At 34.9% G+C, this 17387-nt stretch overlaps 1 protein-coding gene across 6 annotated transcripts in view; it reads right to left on the bottom strand.

Annotated features, from left to right (window-relative positions):
• LOC114349399 (serine/threonine-protein kinase ULK2) overlaps positions 1 to 17387 on the bottom strand; it is a 196673-nt gene that overhangs the window by 71825 nt on the left and 107461 nt on the right. For all 6 annotated transcript variants that reach the window (XM_050657106.1, XM_050657100.1, XM_050657113.1 and 3 more), the window contains exon 10: positions 16217 to 16318. In XM_050657106.1, the coding sequence (XP_050513063.1) occupies positions 16217 to 16318 (102 nt within the window). The remainder of the gene's footprint in view (positions 1 to 16216; positions 16319 to 17387) is intronic.

Raw genomic sequence — 17387 nt, 5'->3', positions numbered from 1 at the left:
AAAGTAGTGTACTGAAGAAGTTTAGAAGTTTTTTTAGTTATTAAAGTCACTATAAGTCATGGTATCTGAAATGTTCATGGTGAATCCAATAGAAGAAGAATCAGGATTGTACTGTCTTAGTTGTTAAGTGAAGGTGCTTCGAAATCCACAAGGTATTTAATATTGCGAACTTTTATGTAACAATTGGACAAATTCTTAATATTGTAATATGAGAAAGAGGTCCAACTTTGGTTTTGTTTTATTTTTATTTATATCAATAAATCTGATTTGTAGTAACAATGTCAATTTTGACGCTATATTTATAATGAGGTAAGTTTAAGAGAAATCGTTGGAATACAAAAAACCGGCACATTTATGTTTCGTGGATATTATGAAAGCATTTGACAGGTTTTACTCAAGAGAGGTACCTCTAGGAATAATTAAAACGATCGAAAACATCTACCAGAACAACACAATAAAAGTAAAAGTGCAAGATGAACTAACTGACCCAATTGAAGCCGGCAATGGGATAAGACAGGGGGATTCCTTGAGTCCTTTATTGTTCAACCTGATCATGGACGAAATAATAAAAAAAGTAAGAACTAAAAATACTAAAAAAGGATACCAAATGGGAGAAAAGCAACATAAAAAAATCTGCTATGCAGACGATGAACTGTAGACGTACCAATGAACTGTCAATACGGATGGAATAGGCACGAAGAAAATTAATTGGGCCACGATACAAGAGAGAGATCCTAGAGAGAGACAGAGAATGTGTTGGAAAATTTGACAAGCCGTGTAATTTCAGTTGCCTATATCAACTTAAATCGGGGAAATGGACCTCATATTTTTTAAATTTTATTAACTTAACTTAATTTTTAAATACTGCCTATCAGCCCTGATACCAAGTTAAAAAAATATGAGGTCCATTTCCCCGATTTAAGTTGATATAGGCAACTGAAATTACACGGCCTGTCAAATTTTCCAGCACATTCTCTGTCTCTCTCTAGGACCTCTCTCTTGTATGTTGGTGGCAATCTCGCTTCACTATTTGAATGGTACAGGGCCATTCCATCCGTATTGACAGTTCATTGTGTAATACTAATCTCTCAAAATGAAGATGATTTACAACGTATGCTGCACCAATTTAACATAACCGCCAGAAAATTTAACATGATAATTTCCCCCAAAAAAGACAAAATGCATGGTTATAACAGCAAATCCAATAAGATGTAAATTGGAGCTGGAAGGTCAGATAATAGAACAAGTGATGGAGTTTAAATATCTAGGCATCACACTATCTAGCTACGGAAGGCTCGAAACAGAAGTAGAAGATCAAGTGAACAGAGCAAACAGAGCCGCAGGTTGCCTGAATAACACAATATGGAGAAATAAAAATATCGGAAAAGAAATGAAAGGCAGAATTTACAAAACAGTCATCAGACCAATAATGACATACGCGGCAGAAACACGACCCGATACAGACAGGAAAAAGATTGCTCGAAACAGCGGGGATGAAAACCCTTCGAAAAATCGATGGTAAGACTCTATGGGACAGAGCTAGAAGTACAGATATACGACGGAGATGCAAAGTGGATAACATTAATAACTGGGTAAGAAACAGAAGAATAGAATGGAATGGCCACATAAGCCGAATGACAACAAATAGAGTAGTAAGGACAGCGAGAGACGGTTCCCCAATAGGAAGACTATCAGTGGGAAGACCACGAAAACGATGGAACGACAGCTTACTAGAGGCACATTGAAAAACAGACAGAGTCATGTCTATACAAGAAGAAGAATGTCAATTTATCTACTTTTTTTAATTAATCAATCTTCCCTTCTCTTGGTCAACCAAGTAAGAAAGAGTTGAATAAGGAAGGTTAATTAATATTTATCTTGTGATAATGAATATATGTATATAAATAGAACGACACGAAGAGACAGGATAGGACAAAATGTGACGGTCAACACCTTCAATTTCGAAAGAGTACAACGTTTTAAGTATCTGGGGGCCGTAATCACAGCTGACAACGATGTTACTGAAGAAATAAAAGACAGAATATAATCAACAAATCGCTGTCTATTCGCACTGGATAAGCTTATACAATCAAAAAATCTTACAAGAAGTTCCAAGATCAAAATCTATAAATACATCGTCAGACATGTACTAACATATGGTTGCGAAACGTGGACCATGACCAAATCAAACGAAGAAAAGCTCAGACGTTTTGAACGAAAAATACTTAGAAAAGTTTTCGGACCTCACCACGACATTAACACAAACCAGTATAGGATCAGAACCAACTTCGAATTAAAATAACTCTACAATGACACCGATATTGTCCAAGAAATTAAATCACAGCGACTAAGATGGGCATGCCACGTGCACAGACTTCATAACGAGAGACTTATAAGATTGGTATGGGAGGAGATTCCTACAGGCAAAAGACCACTCGGACGTCCCAGAATGCGATGGAGAGATAACATCCAAGCAGATCTCCGAAAAATGAACATCCCATTTGACCCTAGGTTGATGAAAGACCGAACAAATTTGAAGAAAGTTGTACAGTCAGCCAGGACCCACCCAGGGCTGTAGCGCTACGTGATGATGATGATGATAATAATTACTGTAAAATATAATTAATTTGATTTGTTGAATTGGAGTTTTCTTTGTCTCTCCATTAAAGGACAAAGTGGGGCGCTTTTCGGCAAATTGTTTTTCTATTATTTTCTTCTTTTTCTCTATCCATTAGGTTCTAGTTTAGCTCTAGTACTATTTGCCCATTTTATTCTCTTTTCCATTATCTAATATCTATTTTTTAGCTATTAAGAAGCTATAAAGAACCACCCTCCCATCTCTTCTGATTCTTAGCAACGGTACCGAGGTCCTTTGTTAATCTCATATTATGTTGCCATATTCATCTCATTATGTCATTTAATTGCTACAAATGGTATACAGGATCATTCAGTATTATAGTGCAGTCACTGAAGGTGGATATGAACTATTACCTCCGATTTCGTTGAACCTCCATCGATTTGCATGAAAATTGGTGAGTGGTTACAGGATGTCTCAAGGAACAAAGGTGACATGGTGCCAACTTGCGCTTTTACCTTGGGGGTGGATGTCACCCCTTCTCGGGGGTGAACATTATTTTCTTAAAAATAAACGCATACTTCGATATAAGGACAAATTCTAAGCAAAATTTGTTATATAAAGTTATTAAAATAAATCAAAACTTTTTGAGTTATTTAAGATCAAAAATTTTAATTTTTCGTGAGAAAAATGCATGTTTTTAATCGATTTTTGATAAATAACTCAAAAACTATAAGTTTTAGCCAAAAAGTTTTTGGTACCAAAATTGAAGCTAATAAAAAATAAAATAAACTTTACTAGAAAAACCTTTTAGTGTTAATTAAAAGTGAGTTATAGATAATTGAATGTATATTTTTTTCGGCGAGTACCCAATTCTAAGTATTCAAGCTTAAATAACGGGAAAATGATGCATTTTATAACATACACTTATTAAACATTTGTCAAAGCACTTAGAAATATCTATCTACTGAGCCCCCAAACAAGTTGATTGCATTAAAATTTATGCACCAAATTTTTTTTCAAAATTTATGTTTTAAAATGTTTTCCAAAAAATGTTATTGTGTTGTTTTAAATAACTCCGTTAATGTTTATGATATCAGGTTCACCTAAAAAACATTTGAAAGTTAATTCCAAAGGCTATTAAACCGCGTTGAATTTAATCTGTAAAACTCTTTACTTTTTTAAAAATAATAGGTTAAATGGTTCTCGCAGCAAAATTTAACTTTAAACGTTTCTATCGCGGTTACTTATTACCCTACAGAAATAGTAAAACTGGTAAATATTCAATACAGAAAAAACTAAAATTTGTTTTCTAAAACTAAAAAATCATTTTTTACGTATATTGAGTATTTTTGAAGTTATTATCAAAGAAACTGAAAATTACGATAATTAAATTCTGATTTTTTTAAATTATACCTTTTTTTTCAAAAATATGCATTTTAAACCGGTCAAAATTGTTGAAATCATTACTTATTAGTGTAGGAAACAAAGGTTGAACCTTGCAAAATGGACATAAGTCCGGTTTTATTTTTTTTCTGCTATATCAAGGGGTGCTTATTATAAGACTAACTTTTTCTGAAAAAATTTCGCCCCGGAACCCCCTTTTTCACCCCTTTAAAGGGGGTAATTTGTGGTTTTTGCGGAACGTAGCCCTTCCTGTACCTTTTATAAAAAATTTTTTTTATAGAAATATAAAAAGGACTGTATTTTCTACGATCTATTTCCAACAGCATATGCCTATCATCCACCGTTTAGCGGGGGTGGCGCCCCAAAATTGACAAGTTTTTAAAAAAGATGTTTGTAAAAAAAATATATTTTTTCCTAAGTGTAACGGAAATTACGAAGAAATCCTGCGACAATTATTCATAAATAAGTGACTGATTTTTTGTTAGAGGTTGTACTCAAGGGTAATTGCCCTATTTTTAATTACAGGGTGTTACATTTTAAAAAACCCCTTTTTATACCATCTGAACCGTTTATGCTAGACTAAAAAGACTTTCAGCAATTACCCATGTGCTGGTGTTATTTACAAATTTGTATAATTCACCCCCATTTTTTCCCCGGAACCACCCCAAAAAAAAGAAGAATTAATAAATAAAGTGATTTTCTTGGAATCCTTCACACACAATGCCCTTTATTAATATGCTTCATATATAATTTTGTGCACGTTATTATTACCCATGCATGGACACCAAAAGCGATTTCCTAGTGCAACCCCCGTAGCCAAGAAAAAATAAATAAAATGGGGGGTTGAATTTTTGTTTGTTTTTTGCTTTTTGATTTATATGGGTATATGCTTCATCAATAGTGCTTTTCAAAAATATATATGGTTATTGCAACGTCCCTGCGGAAACCACCCCTATCCTTGAAAATATACTGCAGAAACTACCCCTATCCCTTGGCGAACATGTTTTTACGATTTTCTCATTACCTATGCATTCTTTTTAAACAAAACTTATACAAGGTTAAAGACCACTATTTACTCTAAAAATTAGGTCCTATTCATTTTTTTCGTATAAGCAACCGTTACGGCACAGTGGCGCCGTAAACTTCATATATGCTTTGGCGGGCTCCAGTTTTTGTTTTCTTTTTTCGTCATCTGTTAGTTTTATTGATAAAATACTTATGTAAAATAAAACAACACAGTGTAACCTACAAATTATGACCTATGCACATTTTACATTCTTTGCGCCCCAAAGCTACAGTGGTGGCCCAAAATCAATTTTTGCATATTTTCGCAACCTACACGCATTTTATTGCATTAATGCAACCTTAATAGCACAATATTCACCCTTAAGTGGTCGCTAAGCAGTAGCGGATCCAGGGGGGTGATGAGGGCGATCACCCCCTCCCCCTCTCAAATCAAGTGATATTATATTTAAAGATTATATAAAAAAATTCATTTATTTTTATAGAAATACTTATTTATATTATTATTTTTATAAGAATGGCGTACTTTTTATGCTTTAGCGACAGTGGCGGATCCAGCATCGTTAAGAGAGGGGTGTCAATTGGCTAAATCTCTATAAAAATAAATGAATATTTTTATAATCTTTAAATATAATATCACTTGGTTTGAGAGCGGGGGGGGGTGATCGCCCCCATTACCCCTCCCTGGATCCGCCACTGCTTAGCGACCACTTAAGGGTGAATATTGTGCTATTAAGGTAGCATTAATGCAATAAAATGCGTGTAGGTGGCGAAAATATGCAAAAATACATTTTGGGCCACCACTGTGGCTTTGGGGCGCAAAGAATGTAAAATGTGCATAGGTCATAATTTGTAGGTTACACTGTGTTGTTTTATTTTACATAAGTATTTTATCAATAAAACTAACAGGTGACGAAAAAAGAAAACAAAAACTGGAGCCCGCCAAAGCATATATGAAGTTTACGACGCCACTGTGCCGTAACGGTTGCTTATACGAAAAAAATGAATACGACCTAATTTTTAGAGTAAATAGTGGTCTTTAACCTTCTATAAGTTTTGTTTAAAAAGAATGCATAGGTAATGGGAAAATCGTAAAAACCTGCTCGCCAAGGGATAGGGGTAGTTTCTGCAGTATATTTTCAAGCATAGGGGTGGTTTCCGCAGGGATATTGCAATAACCATATATATTTTTGAAAAGCACTATTGATGAAGCATATGCCCATATAAATCAAAAACCAAAAAAACAAAAAAAAATTTCAACCCTCCAATTTATTTATTTTTTTTTGGCTACAGGGGTTGCACTAGGAAATCGCTTTTGGTGTCCATGCATGGGTAATAATAACGAGCACAAAATTATATATGAAGCATATTAATAAAGGGCATTGTGTGTGAAGGATTCCAAGAAAATCACTTTATTTATTAATTCTTCTTTTTTTTTGGGTGGTTCCGGGGAAAAAATGGGGGTGCATTATACAAATTTGTAAATAGCACCAGCACATGGGTAATCGCTGAAAGTCTTTTTACTCTAGCATAAACAGTTCAGTTGGTATAAAAAGGGGTTTTTTAAAATGTAACACCCTGTAATTAAAAATAGGGCAATTACCCTTGAGTACAACCTATACCAAAAAATCAGTCACTTATTTATGAATAATTGTCGCAGGATTTCTTTGTAATTTCCGTTACACTTAGGGAAAATATATTTTTTTTACAAACATCTTTTTTAAAAACTTGTCAATTTTGGGGCGCCACCCCCGCTAAACGGTAGATGATGGACATATGCTGTCGGAAATAAGTCGTAGAAAATATGGTCCTTTTTATATTTCTATAAAAAAAATTTTTGTAAAAGGTACAGGAAGGGCTACGTTCCGCAAAAACCACAAATTACCCCCTTTAAAGGGGTGAAAAAGGGGGTTCCGGGGCAAATTTTTTTCAGAAAAAGTTAGTCTTATAATAAGCACCCCTTGATATAGCAGAAAAAAAATTAAACCGGACTTATGTCCATTTTGCAAGGTTCAACCTTTGTTTCCTACACTATATGCTAATATAAAGAAATTATGGTAAGGATTACTATAAATTTTAATTTTTGTGGAAATGGCGTATGTTTTATTTTTCACTTTTTCCTAAAAAATTCAAAAGGGTTCTCTTATTTTCCATAACTTGCGTAATTTTAATGCTAATAACTTCTTCTGACAGGCTGATTTGAAAGGTATTCCGAAGTACTTTGACAAGTGTTTAGCAGGTATATTTTATAAAATGCATAGGTTTCCCGTTATCTAAGATTGAATACTTAGATTTGAATACTCGTCGAACAAAATATACATTAAATTACCCTTAACTCGCTTTAAATTAACATTAGCTTAGTTCTTCAAGTGAGGAGTCTACTAAATTTTTTATTATCTTCAATTTTGGTAATAATAACTTTTTTGTAAAAGCTTATAGTTTTTGCGTTATACGTGAAAAACAGCTTCAAAACAAGCATTTTTTCACGAAAAAATAAAATGTTTGATCTTTAATACTTAACCCAAAAAGTATTCATTTATATAACTTTATAATATAACATATTTTGCTTATAACTTGTCCCTCTATCGATTAGTGGTATTATTTTTAACAAAATAATTTTCACCCCCGGGAAGGGGTGGCATCCACCCCCAGGGTAAAAGCGCAAGTTGGCATCATGTCACCTTTGTTCCTTGAGGTATCCTCTAACTACTCACCAATTTTTATGAAAATCGATGAAGGTTCAACGAAATCGGAGGTGAAAACCTTCAGTTACTGCACTATTGTCGTCATGTCAGTATGTGTATAGCGTGTACCTCTTTATTCGACTACGTCACGCGTTCGTCGTTGTATTCACCATAACTTTTTAATATAATGTTTTCCAAAGAACATTACGACGTTTCGCATCTACCGAAAGTCTCGTGATGGCTGCAATATATTTTAATGTGTTTTTATGATAATATCATAAAATACATAATAATTATATACACGGTGTCCCAAAAGTAACGGAACGGTCGAATATTTCGCGAACTAAACATCGCCTCGAAAAACTGAAAAATACGTATTCAATCATTTTCAAAAATCTATCCAATGACACCAAACACCAACCCCCACTACACCCCCTGGAGGTGGGGTGGAGGGTAACTTTAAAATCTCAAATGGAAACCCCTAGTTTTTCTTGCAGATTTGGATTCGTTACGTAAAAGTAAGCAACTTTTATTCAAGACATTTTTTCGAACTGTGGATAAATGGCGCTATAATTGAGAAAAACGATTTATCCTGATACCATAGGTAAATTATAGAAACGGTCTAATATCTCGAGAAATACACTTCCAAACAAGAAACCAAAAAAAAAGGTTTTTAATACTTTTCGAAAACCTATCGAATAACACTAAACATGACTCTCCAACCCACCCCCTGGAGGTGGGGTGGGGGTTGGGGTGGGGGTTAACTTTAAAATCTTAAATAGCAACCCCCACTTTTTATTACAGATTCGGATTCGTGATGAAATATTAAGTAACATTTATTCGAAACATTTTTTAGAATTGTTGATAGATGGCGCTTTAATTGAAAAAATACGATTTATTAGCGCCATCTATCAGCAATTTTAAAAAATGTTTCGAATAAATGTTGCTTAATTTTTCATGATGAATTCGAATCTGCAATAAAAAGTGGGGGTTGCTATTTAAGATTTTAAATTTACCCCCCACCCCATCTCCAGGGGGTGGGTTGGAGGGTCATTTTTGGTGTTTATCGATAGGTTTTCGAAAAATATTAAAAGCCTGTTTTTTGGTTTCTCATTTGGAAGTGTGTTTCTCGAGATATTAGACCGTTTCTATAATTTACCTATGGTATCAGGAAAAATCGTTTTTCCCAATTATAGCGCCATCTATCCACAGTTCGAAAAAATGTCTTGAATAAAAGTTGCTTACTTTTACGTAACGAATCCAAATCTGCAAGAAAAACTAGGGGTTTCTATTTGAGATTTAAAGTTACCCCCCACCCCACCTCCAGGGGGTGTAGTGGGGGTTAATGTTTGGTGTCATTGGATAGATTTTTGAAAATGATTGAACACGTATTTTTCAGTTTTTCGATCCGATGTTTAGTTCGCGAAATATTCGACCGTTCCACTACTTTTGGGACACCCTATATAAGAAAAAGTGTAGTGGATGTGCTGAATAAATGTCTGGTTACTAAGTAAAGTCGGCTATGATTATGTTTAATGTTAACGTTAACAGTCTCTTAGTTAAAGTCAGTTAGTTAACAGGATGTTATACTTTCTGGAGTGCAAATTAACCAAAAGCAAAGTACATTTAACGTATCAGGCATAATGTGGTGTAGCAGTTTTCAAACAATGTAAGCGTAACATTTCGCACCCTGTACCTTTAAGTAAAAACGTTCTAACAATATCCGACTACATTCCGGAAGCTTACGTATTATCTTTGTTCAATTTTTTGCAATTGAAAGGAAAACCTGGAATATTTTCACGTTTTTGTTTTAATCACCATTGGTACTACGGTTCTAGTTGAACATCGACATTCCGAAAACATTTGGTCCAGTTCTAATCTTTTCTTAGGTTTCTTGTTTTTGATTTACTTGACTTTTATTTTACATGTATAGTGATGTCCATTTCTTCAGGTTTCCAACGTTTATATATTTTAGGCGTCTGCCACAACTTCTAGCTTTAACCCTTTCTTTGCTGCGCTATTGTTAAGATCTATAGAAAATATGGTATCATTTGTTGTGTTAGGTAGTGCCTTATAGCCCGGAGGTAGTGTCAAATTTGACCGGAGCATTAGCATGGCTGTTTTTTCTTTATTTAGTTAGGTGTTCCAAAGCTTATTAACAAATGATGTGTCAGCTGGCCCAAAACCTGGGCTTTTAGGCAAAAAAAATACAATATGAAACTAGATGGAAAAACCCTACAACTTATATGTCAAATATTTACCACCGTGACTTACATCCATCATGGCCTAGAATACCTGGTTCCTGGCTTTCATCCAGGCGAGCCGGGTTCGATTCCCGGTGTCGAAAATCTTTTTTTTTTTAAATTGACATTTTGATTTGAAAAATAATTATTTTTATAATACCACCTTTTTTATTATTTATATGACACAATATAAAAAAGTCTGTATGCCCTTTATAGAATCGTAAACTATGCATTTGATCATATTATCATGACCTTAAGCAAAGTTGTTGTACATGAACCCCTGAAGGTTCCTGAGTTGGTACGACCAATCTAAGTGAAAAGAGGTTGGACAACCTGTTTTTCCTTAATTTTATATGATGTAGAGCCAAAGATACATTCAACCCTTTTTTCTAATAAACAATATTTTGTGTGGTGTCTGCGTAAATAATGATTACTTAGGTTGGTCGTATTAACTCAGAAACCTTCCCAGGTTCATGTAAAACAACTTTGCTTGAGGTCATCATATGATCGAATGCATAGTTTACGATTTTATAAAGGACATACAAACAAACATTCATTTTTATATATTATAGAGAACAGGGAAATATTTAGATTACTATTAAAAGATGGGGGTTGGTGATCGAAAAGTGAAAATTTAGGGTTGTATGTACATTTTGGTTGTACATTCAGGGGGAGGGAGGGCAACCCCCCATTTCACTTATTGGTCGTACGTGACTAAGTGAATTATAATCATAATCATCGTAATATGATCCAATGTACAGTTTACGATTCTATAAAGGACATACAGATTTTTTTATATTGTGTCGTATAACTAATAAAAACGTGGTATTATAAAAATAATTATTTTTCAAATCAAAATGTCAATTTAAAAACAAAAAAAACTTCCTACGCGGGGAATCGAACCCGGCTCGCCTGGGTGAAAGCCAGAAGCCAGGTATTCTATGCCATGATGGATGTAAGTTAGGGAGATAAATATTTGACATATAAGTTGTCGGGTTTTTCCATCTAGTTTCATATTTTATCTTTTTTGCCTAAAAGCCCTGGTTTTGGGCTAGCTGATCCATCATTTGTTAAAAAGCTTTGGAACACCTAACTAAATAAAGAAAAAACAACCATGCTAAAATGCTCCGGTCAAAGTTGACACTACCTCCCGGGCTATTAGTATTTACCTCATTTTGTAATTACTTTAATATTAATGCATTCGTCTGAGTAATTCTCAACCAAATGTGCAATAAAAAGTTTTGAAATCATCTATGTCCTTTTGTTAGCTTCCTTAAGGACCCGATAATTCTTTCTTGGAAGAAGGAAGAAAAACAACTATTTTTTTTCATCCTGGACTTCTTTTTTCATGCACCTTTTGAAATATGGTCCGAAGTAGGTCGAATCGTTGTTTATTACGAACTATATGTCCCAGGTACTCCTGTTTGTGACGTTTTATGGTTGTGAGTAGTTCGCGCTTTTTACTCATATATACCGGGTGGTGAATTGGAAAACGGGCCATAGGAAACTCAATGTAAAATTCTAAATTGTTGAACTCCTGCTTCCCTAATTATTTTACATCAAAACTCATGAGAAACTATTTGTAGAGAATTAAAATCTGTATTAAAAACAAAAGTTAAAATTGTTCTACGATTTAAACAGAGTCCAAAATTTTGAAAAATAGAATACATTTGCCATACCTAAGTAAGTGTTTAAAAGTAAAGCCACACGTTACTATTTCTGACACTACGCAAACTATTGACTGAATAAAACATCTTTATTATTACTACTTTCTCCTCAACTGAGGATATCTTTTCGACTTTATTGTTTTTTAAACAATAAAAACGATAAAATAAAAATACTGACAGTTCCAAATATTGTTAATATAATAATTTCATTGTGACCGAAGGCAACCTTATACACATTCTTGCACTGTGTGTGGCCTAAATTTGGCAAATACTTTGATAAAATTTATTATATTTTACAAAATTTTGGAATGTGTTTAATTCGTACAACAATTTTAACAATTGTTTTCAATAAAGATTTCAATCTCTACAAATAGTTTCTCATGTCTTTTGATGTAGAATAAATAGGGAAGCAGGAATTCAACAGTTTAGAATTTTACATTGAGTTTCCTATGGCCCGTTTTCCAATTCACCACCCTGTATATGATCGGTTAAGAACGTCTTGCGGCGTTGTTCGATTCCCAAATTCCATTCCTTCCTATTTTGCCACAGGTCATCCCTGAGGTCTCGCGCGCTCATCGCTTTCCGGATGCCGGTGGTCCAATTAACTCTCGGTCTCCCTCGCTTCCGATGTTCAGGAGGTTGCCATTCCAGACATTGTTTTGGAAGTCTCTCGTCATTCATTCTGTTCACGTGTCCATACCAGATCAGTTGTCTTCTCTCTATATCTTTCATTATTGTTCATTCTATTCCCATTCGATTTTTAATGTCTTCATTTCTGATATGTTCTCTTCTGGATATACGTAATGACCTTCTGATTGCATCCATTTCCACTACTACAATTTTCTTTTTGTTTTTTCTGTAAACCTCCAAGTTTCTGCATCATATAATAAACTGCTCTTAATCATAGTCTCGTAGATATTTAATTTTCTCTTTCTCGATATTTGAGTACTCCAAAGAATATTATTGAGACATCGGATTGCTCTTTTTGCTTGGATAATTCTGGAAGTAATTTCTTTGTCATCAGTTCCAGTTTTATCAAATGTTACTCCTAGATATTTATAATCTTGGGAGGCTTTTTACTCATTCTGTCTAGAATTTCTTCGTTGGTAACTTTTTTATCCAGTAAATCCTCAACATAAGCTTCTAGCATTCGAAATGCTTCATCTCTTCAGTGATGCGTCATTTAAGGTCTATGACTCATACAGAAGAACGGAGAATACATAGCATTTTAGTAAACGAACTTTTATTTCCTATTTTATATCGTGACTGTTAAATATTTTTTTTTTCATCTTGACGAAAGCTGATCTTGAGTTTCAGGAATTCCCAGTGAAATTGATCAAAACCGGTTGCTTCACCATTCTTTGTACTGTTCATGGCATTTTTTTATTACTTATAAGTTCCACATCATATATTAGTTGTGTTATTTCGGTTGTCTTGAAATTTTTTTCTACATATTTTTGTGTTCAATTTAGACTATCGGTATTCGGTATTCCATGTTCACCCCTCAAGCATCTGCCTTTTTTGGTTTGTATAAACCTTCAGCATCTGTAATTTGTTTTGGTGAAGAACAAACGAGTAGCATATTTGTTGTAATTGTAATTCGCCCATCCCCAATCTATTGATAATTGATGGATTCGACCGTTACTTGATGGAAGTTCATTTTATCTAATAATAAAACACTGAAAACGTTTGTTTTCTATACTTCCACAGAATTTAATATAACTAAGTGACTACAGCTGTTTCGGCAGAGTGCCTTTCTCAAGTGATATAGTTTACAATGTGTTTGCCTTTTTAAGTCTTCAACTGAAGAGGTTAAGGAGTGGGGATGTGTAGGATTGTGTTGTGTAGGATGGGATGATGGGTTGACACAACTATACACAATTCATCATCCCATCCTACACAACACAAATTAGCAGCCTACCATAGCATGATACATAGACTGACAGAAATTCCCATGACAAAAAATAACTTCGAGATAGAACTAAACATCATTAAACAAATAGCAGTAAACAACGGCTATAACGAACAAACAGTTAACAAAATTATAAACCAAAAACTCTATAAGAAAGCCCTGAAATTAGTGTATCCACCACCACAGAAAGAACCCAGTACCTTCTGCTCTCTCACATATACTAGCAAGATAACAACAAAAATAGCCAGATACATAAAAAAGAAAGGAATAACACCAGCTTTCAAAACTAACAACAACTTAAGCAAATATATTAAGAACAATAAGAGCCGAAAGAGAAAGCAACTACAGAGTGGTGTGTACAAACTAACGTGTGGTGACTGTCCGAAAACGTACATCGGTCAAACTGGCAGAACTTTTGACAAACGGATAGCAGAACACAAAAGGGCATTCAACAATAGAAAAACAGACACTTCTAAATACGCACTTCACCTTCTAGATCATAATCATTCTTTCAATGAAGAGGTTCAAATTCTGCATATTCAAAATAAAGGCCTTAAGCTATCTTTTTTAGAATCTATGGAAATTAATAAACTGAAAAATACAGATATAATTCTGAATGACCAACTCGAGACAAACAGCTCCCCACTCCTCAACCTCTTCAGTTGAAGACTTAAAAAGGCAAACACATTGTAAACTATATCACTTGAGAAAGGCACTCTGCCGAAACAGCTGTAGTCACTTAGTTATAATAAATTCTGTGGAAGTATAGAAAACAAACGTTTTCAGTGTTTTATTATTAGACCCAATCTATTGCTTTTCTGATTGCTTTCTCTATTACCTTGTCTATTCTATTGTACTAGGGTGGATTGATATAAAACTAGCCTTTCATATAAAAAACAACATAGTCCCCTTTTAGCTCGATACACTTAGTAAGACGATGTTCCAATTTTTTTATCCCATCCGAATAGTACTTTTGCTCGAGTTTTTAAAAAGAGGCCGAAGTTTCAGCGATGACTTCATCATTTGTTGCGAAACGGCGTCCTCCGAGCCATTCTTTTAGGTTTGGAAACAGGAAAAAGTCGCTGGTGGCAAAATCTGGGGAATACGGTGGATGTTCAACCAATTCCTAGTCCAATTCGGGTAATTTTGCCATGGCGACGGCCAATCGGTGAGCCGGTGCGTTGTCTTGGTGAAAGAGCACTTTTTTGCGTTCCAAACCGGGGCGTTTTCGACGCAATTCAGCATCGAATCGATCCAATAATGCTGTGTAGTACTCGCCATTGATTGTTTTTCCTTTTTCCAAGTATGTAGTCGATGTGGACGATGCCCTTCGCATCCCAGAAAACAGTCGCCATCACTTTGCCGACCGAATGTGCACTCTTTGCCTTCTTCAGGGACTTCGCCGCGTTTGCGCCACTGTTTCGACTGTTCTTTGGTTTCCGGTGTGTAATAATGCACCCAGGTTTCATCAACGGCTATAAATAGGAGAAAAAAATCCTTCGGATCACGCCGTATCATCGCCAAAAGCGTCTCCGAAGTGGTCACACGTTTTCACATTTGGTCGATTGTCAGCAAACGCGGCACCCATCGCGCGTGTAGCTTCTTCATGTCCAAATGATGGTGAATGATGTTGTGTACGCGTTCGTAGGAAATATTTAGGACCTCTATTAACTCGCGGAGCTTAATTCGACGATCTGCCATAATCATGTCATGGACTTTGTTAATCATTTCCGGCGTGGTGACTTCATTTGGCCTCCCGGGACGCTCATAATCAAAAACACTCGTACGACCACGAACAAATTCAGCTTTCCAAAATTTTACTGTTGCTAACGAAGGTACAACCTCGCCATATACTTCGTCCAGGTCGACTTTGATTTGCACATTCGTTTTACCCTTTTTGTGGAGGAACTTGATCACCGAACGATACTCGATTTTTTCCATTTCTCCAAACTAATCGTTTTTAAAACTAAAAATTTTGACAGACGTCATATCATGAATGGCAAATGTCAAAACCGAAACCAATTCGGTATCAAGTAGCGCCGTCTATCAAAGGCTAGTTTAATATCAATCTATCCTCGTATTCAATCTGGTTCTCCACTTAGGGTTGTTTTTTCATTAAAAATCTCATGGCAATTCTTGCTTTAGTTTGGCTTCTATCTATTTATAAACCTGTTTTTGGTAGTTATATTCAATTGTTTACGATAGTTGACTTAATTCTGATTTGATAATTTTTTTCATGTGCTGGCAGATACATTTTAATGACTAAGGCTGCTTCTAATTTGTTTATTATTTTTCTTGCCCATCCCTGATTTTAGAAAATAAATTATTTTATAAATAAGTATATTCATTTTATATCACAATAAAAGATCATTCACTTTTTACTACTTCTTACTCTTGCCTGCTTCACTTTGTCAACACTTTGTAAAACTGTAATTGATTTTTAAGATCTGTAAATGTAGATTTCGTTCCTTGCCTGGAAGCATGGTTCTTTGTTTCTATACACGCTTTACATACCAACAAATAGAACTACGAAACTTTTTTGTAGAGTATCCATATACACAATATTCTCTGACGTATCCAAGCTTGTATGAACGTTTAAATGACATTGACATTATATCCCGAAAGTAAGTGACTATATAAATGAAAGCATGAATATTAAACTCCCTCTACCAATTACACAAATTGGAAAAATAATTTTGTTTTACCTGGTTCGGACACTGGAGGAGTAGCAACTTTAACAGGTGTTGCGGGTCTAACAGGTAACTTTGAAGCGGAAGGCGGAGAACCATAGATTGGTAAAGGTAATTCTGAAAATTAAATGCCCATTTTAGTTTATATTTTTATTCACTTTTGTGGGTATAAAAGGAACTAGTTCGCTAAAGATTATTATCACGGTGAACGACAGGTCGTGAATGTAATTATAGATTTCCCTTGTCGAGTATTTTGCCACTCTGTTCTGCTTTATTTTTCCATCTTAAAAAGCGCAGAGGATAAAATAAATAATTCGAATTTAAGCCTGCCTCATTTTTACTTACAATTTTATAACAATTTTATTAACATGTTAATTTCCTCAAAAAAGACAAAATGCATGGTTATAACAGCAGATCCAATAAGATGTAAATTGGAGCTGGAAGGTCAGATAATAGAACAAGTGATGGAGTTTAGGATGGATGGAGCAGGGATGCCTCTTGTCACCCCTGCTTTTCAACGTTTCCTCCGAAAGAATTTTCAGAAAATCACTTTCTGAAAAACAAGAAGGAATACTTGTGAATGGTGAAGTCATCAATAATTTGCGATATGCGGACGATACAGTACTCCTAGCTTCTAGTCAAGAAGATCTGCAAACACTACTTAATAGTGTCGTTGAGAGTTGCAGGGAGGCAAGTCTGGATCTGAACATACGGAAAACCAAAATACTCGTAATAAGTAAACAACAGCATATAAAACCGTCTATATATGTAAATAATACCAAACTTGAGCAAGTTGATAAAATCGTTTACCTTGAATAGCAATTAAATTGTAACGCAGAAAGTCACGGCGAAATTAGATCTAGGATAGAGCAGGCTAGAGCCGCTTTTAGAAGGATGTCCAAGGTGTTATGTAACAGAGACCTAAAATTGGCATTGAGGATCCGCCTACTTCGCTGATACGTGTTCTCGGTCTTACTTTATGGTGTCGAGTCCTGGACTGTAAATAAAATCGATCTAAATCGCCTTGAGGCTTTCGAAATGTAGTGCTATAGAAGAATTTTAAAAGTTTCCTGGGTGGAGAAGATTCGAAACTCCACAATACTAGAACGTCTCAGCAAGACTACTGAGATCATAAAAAGCATCAAGCAGAGAAAGCTGGAGTATTTCGGACATGTAATGAGAGGTC

Source organism: Diabrotica virgifera, chromosome 1, assembly GCF_917563875.1.
Source record: "Diabrotica virgifera virgifera chromosome 1, PGI_DIABVI_V3a".
Taxonomy (NCBI): domain Eukaryota; kingdom Metazoa; phylum Arthropoda; class Insecta; order Coleoptera; family Chrysomelidae; genus Diabrotica; species Diabrotica virgifera.
The sequence above is the reverse complement of the archived record's forward strand: the minus strand, read 5'-3'. Positions and strand labels throughout refer to the sequence as shown.